The 10,873-nt window shown below is 35.8% G+C and overlaps 2 protein-coding genes across 2 annotated transcripts; one reads left to right on the forward strand and one right to left on the reverse strand.

Moving 5' to 3' along the window:
- The first annotated feature begins 491 nt into the window (after positions 1–491).
- On the forward strand, positions 492–2,000 carry LOC107720558 (poly [ADP-ribose] polymerase 14-like). The gene is made up of 4 exons (XM_016528283.1): positions 492–867; positions 952–1,085; positions 1,198–1,372; positions 1,453–2,000. The coding sequence occupies exons 1-4, from the start codon at positions 492–494 to the stop codon at positions 1,737–1,739; spliced, it is 972 nt and encodes a 323-aa protein (XP_016383769.1). The 3' UTR covers positions 1,740–2,000.
- Positions 2,001–2,917: 917 nt separating this feature from the next.
- LOC107720559 (histamine H2 receptor-like) lies at positions 2,918–4,119 on the reverse strand. The gene is made up of 2 exons (XM_016528284.1): positions 3,499–4,119; positions 2,918–3,313 (listed from the first exon to the last, which is right to left on the reverse strand). The coding sequence occupies exons 1-2, from the start codon at positions 4,117–4,119 to the stop codon at positions 2,918–2,920; spliced, it is 1,017 nt and encodes a 338-aa protein (XP_016383770.1).
- Between the last annotated feature and the right edge of the window lie 6,754 nt (positions 4,120–10,873).

A 10,873-nucleotide genomic window follows, 5' to 3' on the forward strand; every position in this document is an offset into this window, starting at 1 on the left:
TTAAATTGATCCTTAAGGTCAAGGTGGAGCTAATCCATCTGATGTTGCAGATGCAATGATCAGTGCAGTTGTAGAATTTGCAAGCAAAAAAACAGATCATGTCAAAAATGTGGAGTTCCTTATATTCCAGTCAAGTATGTTGGCTGACTTTCATCAAAGCATGCTAAAAAGTACCAAGTCAAAGAAAAGATTGACTAGCAGGATTAAAGGTCAGTAAATAAAAAAGAAAGGAATATGAAAATTTTTTATACTTGTGTCTGACTATATTATACTTTTAACCTTTTATTTATTTATTTTGAACAAAAGGTGAAACAATTTTGTTTAAAGAAATCGAGCCTGCTGTGTTTCAACTATGTAGTGAGACAACAGAGTGTTTGAGTAAGGCCAGTCCCATCATCAACGGCTTGATTAACAAGGAGCAAATGAATAGAACAATCTGTGATCCAGCCATTGCTCATTTCACCAAAAAGGAATTAAAAATGCTAAGGAAAATGGAAAAGGAGCTCAAAGTAAATGTCATAATTGAGAAGAAAGAACAAGACTCCTTCATCACATTGAAGGGCCTGACAGCATTCGTTTACACTGCAGAAAGTCGTATTCAGGACATTATCCGCAAAGTGGAAAGGATTGAAAACCGAAAAAGGGTGGCAATATTGACCAGCAGTACAGTTGAATGGCAATATCAAAGTGGTCGCAAATTTAAACCATTTGATCCTTTCACCAACTGCGACTTGGAAGAAGCCTTCAACTCCCAAACGACTTCTGTGCAAATCAAGATTAACAGTGAAGTGTATAATGTAGACATAGTTTGCAAAGTGGCCACAAGAGGAGGAAAACGAATTAAACTAAAGAGAGTACAACTGAAAGGTGAGAAATACAAATGCATATGAAACATCGTAGTTATGAATAGAAGGTCACCAAAACAAATATTTATTTATTTTACTTTTTCAGCTTCTTTGCCTTCAAACTGGGAGGACATGAAAGGACAGTCAGTTGTTCTTATAGAACTCAACGCAGGCTCACAGGAATTTACAGATGTGGAAAAAGAGTTCAGAAAAACTGGACTATCCAGCAACATCATTAAAGTACATCTATTACATGTATATTTGACCCAAACTTATACAACTAATCACGGTAATGTTGTACCGTCATGTAATGATTGCTTAGGCAGAATGATTATTCTTGTGTTCTGCACAGATTGAACGAGTCCAGAACTGCTCACTTTGGAGAAACTACATGATCAAAAAGGAGGAACTGGAAGACAAAAACAAGCACAAAAACAATGAAAAGCATCTCTTCCATGGAACTGGCCCTCATACGACCGATCAGATAAACAATCAGGGGTTCAATCGCAGCTTCGCTGGCATGAATGGTATAGTTAACATATACCATAATCTTTTCCGAATAAAAAGTGTTGTGTTTGTATTTAGGATTATTTTTTTCTGTTTTTAGGAGCCATGTATGGGAATGGTACATATTTTGCTGTGGACCCGTGTTACTCAGCAAAAGGCTACTGTAAACCTGATGCCAACGGACACAAACGCATGTACCTCGCCAAAGTGCTTGTTGGTGAATTCACTAAAGGAAAAAAAGGCCTTCGTACTCCTCCAAAAAGGAGTTCAAAAGGTGTTAATCTTTATGACAGTGTGACAGATAAAACTAAAAACCCATCCATGTTTGTGGTCTTCAATGATGTGCAAGCTTACCCAGAATACTTAATCACATTCCAGAAAAAATGAAATTTTACAGTTTAGTTCAATCAGGATTGAGATTAATTCCTGTGCATTATTGCCATGCAGTTACAATCTATTTTTATTCAACTTTCAGTGATGGGCAGAAGGGCAAGACTATTTTTTAAATCATCCACAGCTTTTCACTAGTGAAAATGTATGTAATTGATTAAGTACCCAGACAACATTGTGAAACACTACAACATTATTAAACAATGCTACTTCTCGAAAAATATTTTAAATGCATGAAAATAAATCTAAAAACTTCTAATGTGCAAAAAAAAACAAAACAAAACAAAACAAAACAAAAAAAAAAATATATATATATATATATAAAATGTAATACATATATAAATCTCTCTCTTACTGTCTGACTATGTATTGTATGTATGTGAGTGAGTGAGTGAGTGTGTGTTGCTCCTAAGAGTTTTGTTAATAGATTCTAAGCTAAAACCTTTAACTAGGTAGGAACTCATAGGAAGACTCCTAGTAGTATGAGAAAACACATAAAATGCACATTTGTGTTAAAGGTGTTTTGGTTTGACAGTATGCAATGAGGTAATGTGACTTTGTTAATTTATCTCCTCATCAACCAGAATTTATGCATTGCAGTTAATTTCTTAATATGGCTTAATATGGATTTTTTTAATAGGGCTGCACCAAATTAAATATTTTTATCTGATTTTAAAAATTACTATTTTAAACAGTCCAGACATGCTTCTCCACTTTAACTTCATTCTTTTTCCAGGAAATGTAATATGTAATAATAACCCTAAAGTGATTTACAAATTCAGTTTTCATGTTATATGAAATGTACATTGCCAGAGATCCTTTAAATGAGATGCAACCATTTTGTCATACTCTATAGACTGCATTATGATAACAAGGACGTTCTCAAACTGAAAATGGATGTTTTTACATTCTTACTTACATACTTTTTAAGTATTGCATAGAACGGCATAGCCATAGATTCAATAGGTTAAGGAAAAGTCATGTCCTGAACATTATCAGAACAGTATTATGTATTTTTTACCCATAATACATTTAGGAATTTGAAGTTACATTTGTATATTGTTGAGTCTGATATTGTTATTCATTGTCATTGATCAATCTCCAGGAAGCCATTCTTATCAATGTTTTTTTAGCATACTTGATGAAATATGTATTCACTGCAGTGTGAGATGAGTTCAGGTCAGTCCAGGTGAGTTTTCATTACTGGTGCAAAATATTTGAATCTGTTCATTTAAAAGGGGTGGACAAATGGCAGTTCCCCGATTGCTACGTCTACAGCAGAGCAGCTGTCCGCATGCCCGACGAAAACCCCGGTTTAAGGCTGGGTAAAGAATAGGATTCAGAGCAGAGTTGAGGTATCCCAACCAAAGAACAATAGAGTGGGTCAGTTTGTTTGGGTGGGTCTCTGCCCACATACCCATGCATGTGAAGTAGGTGAAATAGGGAAACCAACAAATGACAAAGGCACCAAGCACTGCGGCCAGGGTCACCGTGGCTTTGTGTTCCCGTGCAGTGGCAACTGCGTTTGCAGCCTGCGCAAATGAAGGAGTGGTTGCACGTATACGCCGCACCTAAAAGTGAGACATGAAGAGAGAGTGATAAAGGGAACATTGCATATTTCTTTTTCTGAGGGAAAAGATGTAGTGGGTGTACAGATTAGATAATAATAAACCTTATTCTAAATGTAATTAATTAATTAATTAATTTACCTACCTCGCAATCATTGTCATGTCATTGACTTAATGGAGAAACATACCTGTTCACGTGCAACACAGAATATACGATGGTACATTCCACACATGACCAGCAGAGGGAGGTAGAATATTAAAAAGGCTTTCAGCAGCACATAATTATTATTCCATTCATAGCGGCAGGTCCTGCCTTCCTCTCCTTCATCCCACATGTCCCAGTCCAGGTTCTGTACTCTGAAGTCAGGTGTGTTCCAGCCTAGGTTAATAGACACAAAGGACACTGCCAGAGAGCACGTCCAGATCGCAGTCAGAGTGATCCCCACCCGACGAGGTGTGACCCTCCTGGGATAGCAGAGAGGGTTAGAAATGGCAAGGTAACGATCAACACTAATGGCCAGTAGGGTGAGGATTGAAGCACTGCAGAGCATCACATCCAGAGAGATGTAGATATTGCAAAAAACACCCCCGAGTAGCCATCTCCCATTGCGTAATTCCAGCATGGCAGAGAGTGGAAGTACCAGCAAACCCAGCAGCAAGTCTGTCACAGCCAGTGAGAGTATAAAACAGCTACTAATCTGGTGCAGACGCCGACTGGTGGCCACAGCCAGGCAAACCAGCACGTTTCCACAAATAGTCACTGCGATGAAAGCCACCAGTACCACCCAGCGCAGGGCAGTGAACAACATTGTTAGCTTGTGAAACAGGAAAGTTTGGAGATTTTTGTTCATGTAGTCAGAGTAATTTCCAGAATAGTTCAGTCAGGACTCCACGTGTCATCTGTTTACTCAAACATTGCATTAGGTGCTATAAAAATGCCATAATATGAACATCTGTGGTCATCAGCTCAGGTTCATTCCTACAAGAAAAAGAACATGGTTACAGAAAAAAAAAATCTGATAAGCAGTCATTTGGGTAAATAACTTAGAGCTTTTAGGAAATGTGAAATGTATAATATTTAAAATGTTACAATACTTACTATCTTAGTTTAAAATGCAAATACAACTGAATATAAACTGGAAAGGGCACTCATTTGCTTGAGATTAGCTTCAAATTCCTCACTCTTCCTGCATAGCAACATTGACTCAACCAATGGCACAAGTTTGGGGTGGGGCTATTTGTTTTGACCAACCAATAGTAGATGGTAGCATTGTTTGGAAACCATTTTTGAAAACAATCATTCTTTGACTAATTAGATGATAGACATATTAATCAGAGGTTTTAGCAACCTAGACTGATTTAAAAAAAAACAAAAAAAAACACTAGAGACAATAAAAAACCAACAACTTTTATTCCCTTTCCCTTTCAAAATTATGATTAAAGGGCAAATTATAAATTAATAAAGACTCATTTTCATGCGGTTTCTTGTACAAAACTGTTATGACCTCAGAACAATTTTAGCATAGTGCATGATTAAAAACAACAACAAAAAAAAACAAATATATATATATATATACATTTTGACGTTTGCATCACAAACCCATCTCCACATCTAGGCTTTTCTGGTGTAGTAAACTTGCTTAGTAGCTCACCTGGTACAGCATTGCACTTGTGGTGTGCTTGGGTATAAGTTGGAATAAAACAGCTCAAAACTTGTAGACACAAGCTAAAATTACATGGTTGCTTAAAAAATGCATTTTTATTTTTTGTTTACTCTTGTAAATGCCATTAGTTTAGGGTAGTGGTTAGTGTAACTGTTACATTATTTTTAGTCATGATAGAGCATTACCTTTTAGTGCCACACACCAGACATTTAATTCCGAACTGCCGTGTTACTTACAACAATAAAACGTAATAAAACATTGCCAGATTCATATGCAGTTTTAGCTCCACTCACTGGACATTTTACTTATTTTACTTTGCAAGAAGCAATGTATTGTCATTTTGAAGAAATGTCGCCACAGGCACATGTTTCCAATGATTCCAATGAGTGTCATTCTTTGCCATTCATATTTTGAAACTTATGTGTTAGCACAAAGAAATGTTAATGAATGCGCTTGTCTGATATTCTGTGGTATTATGTCTTCTGGAAGGTCACCAAAAAATTTTTATGCAAATCTGAATCTAAATTGAATGCAAATTTAATGCAAAACGTCAGCCCCTGTTTACTGCAAGGACAAAAAGGCCTGAGTTATACAAGATCTCAGAGAATAAGCCATCTCTTTCATTTGTAGCTTCTTTTTTCCTTTTCTCTCTTGTTTGTTTTTAATATTAATTTTGAATTTAAGTCACAGCGGTGCTTGGATGTTGATTAATTTTTATTTTATTTTGCATTCAAAGCTGCATTAGTTGCCACTGATGAACACTGTTGAGATAAAATCACAGTAAGAGATGACAGTGGGTCGCACAGATACTTACAAAGAGAGAAAAGCACATTATCACTATGTCATTGGTGTTCATGTAGATTTTACAGCAACTGACATGTTTGCACAAGAACGAAATAAACAATAAACAGGCCATACAATTTCATATTCCTTTGATATTCATGTAAAAACTCTGGGATGTTTGTGCCTTAGTACTACCATGAAACCGAATTTATATCTTCATGAGTAATGGTGTGATTAGAAAAATTGTTTATATTTGTTCTGAATACTGATGTGTAGTTTCCTGGGAAGAGTGCACCAAAGCTCTTATCCATTCGGGTTATTTTCTACATACCCATAAAATAAATTAAATTGTTTGCCACTATATATGATGGTCAGACTGTCTGACTGACATAGTGCTGTTTGTTCCAAACGCAGCTGAAACATTAAAATCAAAACTTTTTTTTTGTACCCAAATATGTGCAAATACGTCTAAAAATAAACCATTCATAGGCTGACTTTCCTCCAAGTCTTTGTTCTGATTGTTGCTGCTAGGGCAAAATTTCACATTGCAGCTTTAAACTACTAACAAATTTGCAAATTTAGCTTGCAAGGTAGCATTAGTTATTTATCATAGCAAAATTGAAGTTGAGTTGCAATATGGAGCTTGACAAGGCCAATACGAGTATAAATGCTGAAAAAGACTGTAAGAGAAACTTCTGTTTGAACCAGCTTTTGTATATTTATGTCCGAGAGTGTGACAAAAAATCCATCAAATAATGTCAGAAATATCACAACATTCATTTAAACGGGAAGTTAACAGCACAATGCAGTTGAACAGGATGTGAGAAATTTATAAAAAATGCATGCATGATCATGCAAACACAAAATATGGTTGTAGGTGAAGGAGAAATTTGTAATGGAAGGATGTATTTTAGTCAAAGGTAGACAAATTGAATAAAAGTGTGACTAAAGATAAGGCAATATCAATTTGCACTGTGTAATTTCTTCTGTGTATATTTGATTTGGCATCTCCCTGTAGTTAAGACTGTAATCTCTCCCCCTCTTTTAACCACTCGTTTGGTACCACAGGAACATATTTACACAAGGACAAGCATTTTCATTTATCACCTTTATGGTAGAGGTCTGAAAAACGGCAGATTGCAAGGAATGCTCATAAACATAAATGCAGGTGAGAGACGGCTGATAGCAACGGCACAATTAAGGCACTTTGATTCAGCATTCTCTGCAGTGTAGAAACATGAGCTAAAATATGTTTCCATGACAAAATTTCAAGCAAGTTATACGTTTGTCTGTTGTCCTATTAGACCTGTTGAGTCATCAGCTCAGGTTCATTCCTACAAGAAAAAGAACATGGTTACAGAAAAAAAAAATCTGATAAGCAGTCATTTGGGTAAATAACTTAGAGCTTTTAGGAAATGTGAAATGTATAATATTTAAAATGTTACAATACTTACTATCTTAGTTTAAAATGCAAATACAACTGAATATAAACTGGAAAGGGCACTCATTTGCTTGAGATTAGCTTCAAATTCCTCACTCTTCCTGCATAGCAACATTGACTCAACCAATGGCACAAGTTTGGGGTGGGGCTATTTGTTTTGACCAACCAATAGTAGATGGTAGCATTGTTTGGAAACCATTTTTGAAAACAATCATTCTTTGACTAATTAGATGATAGACATATTAATCAGAGGTTTTAGCAACCTAGACTGATTTAAAAAAAAACAAAAAAAAACACTAGAGACAATAAAAAACCAACAACTTTTATTCCCTTTCCCTTTCAAAATTATGATTAAAGGGCAAATTATAAATTAATAAAGACTCATTTTCATGCGGTTTCTTGTACAAAACTGTTATGACCTCAGAACAATTTTAGCATAGTGCATGATTAAAAACAACAACAAAAAAAAACAAATATATATATATATATACATTTTGACGTTTGCATCACAAACCCATCTCCACATCTAGGCTTTTCTGGTGTAGTAAACTTGCTTAGTAGCTCACCTGGTACAGCATTGCACTTGTGGTGTGCTTGGGTATAAGTTGGAATAAAACAGCTCAAAACTTGTAGACACAAGCTAAAATTACATGGTTGCTTAAAAAATGCATTTTTATTTTTTGTTTACTCTTGTAAATGCCATTAGTTTAGGGTAGTGGTTAGTGTAACTGTTACATTATTTTTAGTCATGATAGAGCATTACCTTTTAGTGCCACACACCAGACATTTAATTCCGAACTGCCGTGTTACTTACAACAATAAAACGTAATAAAACATTGCCAGATTCATATGCAGTTTTAGCTCCACTCACTGGACATTTTACTTTGAAAGTGTTGCAAGAAGCAATGTATTGTCATTTTGAAGAAATGTCGCCACAGGCACATGTTTCCAATGAGTCTGGGTTGAGTCATTCTTTGCCATTCATATTTTGAAACTTATGTGTTAGCACAAAGAAATGTTAATGAATGCGCTTGTCTGATATTCTGTGGTATTATGTCTTCTGGAAGGTCACCAAAAATTTTTTATGCAAATCTGAATCTAAATTGAATGCAAATTTAATGCAAAACGTCAGCCCCTGTTTACTGCAAGGACAAAAAGGCCTGAGTTATACAAGATCTCAGAGAATAAGCCATCTCTTTCATTTGTAGCTTCTTTTTTCCTTTTCTCTCTTGTTTGTTTTTAATATTAATTTTGAATTTAAGTCACAGCGGTGCTTGGATGTTGATTAATTTTTATTTTATTTTGCATTCAAAGCTGCATTAGTTGCCACTGATGAACACTGTTGAGATAAAATCACAGTAAGAGATGACAGTGGGTCGCACAGATACTTACAAAGAGAGAAAAGCACATTATCACTATGTCATTGGTGTTCATGTAGATTTTACAGCAACTGACATGTTTGCACAAGAACGAAATAAACAATAAACAGGCCATACAATTTCATATTCCTTTGATATTCATGTAAAAACTCTGGGATGTTTGTGCCTTAGTACTACCATGAAACCGAATTTATATCTTCATGAGTAATGGTGTGATTAGAAAAATTGTTTATATTTGTTCTGAATACTGATGTGTAGTTTCCTGGGAAGAGTGCACCAAAGCTCTTATCCATTCGGGTTATTTTCTACATACCCATAAAATAAATTAAATTGTTTGCCACTATATATGATGGTCAGACTGTCTGACTGACATAGTGCTGTTTGTTCCAAACGCAGCTGAAACATTAAAATCAAAACTTTTTTTTTGTACCCAAATATGTGCAAATACGTCTAAAAATAAACCATTCATAGGCTGACTTTCCTCCAAGTCTTTGTTCTGATTGTTGCTGCTAGGGCAAAATTTCACATTGCAGCTTTAAACTACTAACAAATTTGCAAATTTAGCTTGCAAGGTAGCATTAGTTATTTATCATAGCAAAATTGAAGTTGAGTTGCAATATGGAGCTTGACAAGGCCAATACGAGTATAAATGCTGAAAAAGACTGTAAGAGAAACTTCTGTTTGAACCAGCTTTTGTATATTTATGTCCGAGAGTGTGACAAAAAATCCATCAAATAATGTCAGAAATATCACAACATTCATTTAAATGGGAAGTTAACAGCACAATGCAGTTGAACAGGATGTGAGAAATTTATAAAAAATGCATGCATGATCATGCAAACACAAAATATGGTTGTAGGTGAAGGAGAAATTTGTAATGGAAGGATGTATTTTAGTCAAAGGTAGACAAATTGAATAAAAGTGTGACTAAAGATAAGGCAATATCAATTTGCACTGTGTAATTTCTTCTGTGTATATTTGATTTGGCATCTCCCTGTAGTTAAGACTGTAATCTCTCCCCCTCTTTTAACCACTCGTTTGGTACCACAGGAACATATTTACACAAGGACAAGCATTTTCATTTATCACCTTTATGGTAGAGGTCTGAAAAACGGCAGATTGCAAGGAATGCTCATAAACATAAATGCAGGTGAGAGACGGCTGATAGCAACGGCACAATTAAGGCACTTTGATTCAGCATTCTCTGCAGTGTAGAAACATGAGCTAAAATATGTTTCCATGACAAAATTTCAAGCAAGTTATACGTTTGTCTGTTGTCCTATTAGACCTGTTGAAAGACCTTTTACTTTCTTAAACATCATGAACATTAACTGGTCAGCTGGATCTATTACATTGTATGAGTCCTGCTTGCAACCTCTACTGAGAGAGGATCACATGTACAGAAATGAGTGCTCATGCACTGCATATTCACTTGGTGAATCACGCTCAAATAAATTAATAGTCTAAAGGTGCAAGTATGAGGTTGATGACAATATTCTCCCCTCAATTAACAGTGAATCAAACACTTGGAGCTGCAATTAGCAGCAGAGAGTCTGCACTCCCTAGGCTGTCAATCTTGTCAGCCACTAAAATAACTAACAAACCGTCTATTAAACAAAAAGCTTAACTAAAAATATAAACATACAGGATATGCATTGCCTGAAGCGTGATCAAGAATTATAGCCATGCTACTGCTGGACATTTTCTAGGTGTGCGGTCTCAGTTGGCTGACGTGAAGCCTGAACAGAAGATAATGATAACTCGTCTATCTTTAAACAATGATGAGAACTAATAATTATTTCTGCACACTGTACCACCTGGCCCCCTTTGTCAGTGTTTATCTTCTTTGCATGGAATCCCAAATAAATGACCAGGTGGCAGTCTGCAGATTTTCCAAATTGTAGGACAAACACTAACATCTATATTTTATCACTTGCTTATATTAAACAGAACTGCTTATGGGTTTGCTTATGTGATTCACTGTGCTTTTCACAATGACAAATCTTTGAACCTAATCAGGTCAGCTCATGCATTATAATTAAAACAATTAGTATACACGTATACTATATAGTAAGACGTCGCATCACTGTTGGCTTCACACTGAACGACTATCTGGGGTAGATACATTCTCTCAGATCGCGTCTTTGATAATTCACACTGCGTGATTGTCACTCGCGTGAACGAGCACCGATTTGCCTCCGATTTCAGGCATTTGTCAGCGATTTTGCAAAACCTGTCGGCGAGTGAAAAATCGGGCTAAAATCGTGCGGTGTGAACTCGGCATTAGGTTAAGTAT

This window comes from Sinocyclocheilus rhinocerous, unplaced genomic scaffold (assembly GCF_001515625.1).
Source record: "Sinocyclocheilus rhinocerous isolate Xijiao unplaced genomic scaffold, SAMN03320098_v1.1 scaffold603, whole genome shotgun sequence".
In the NCBI taxonomy this organism is placed as follows: Eukaryota; Metazoa; Chordata; class Actinopteri; order Cypriniformes; family Cyprinidae; genus Sinocyclocheilus; species Sinocyclocheilus rhinocerous.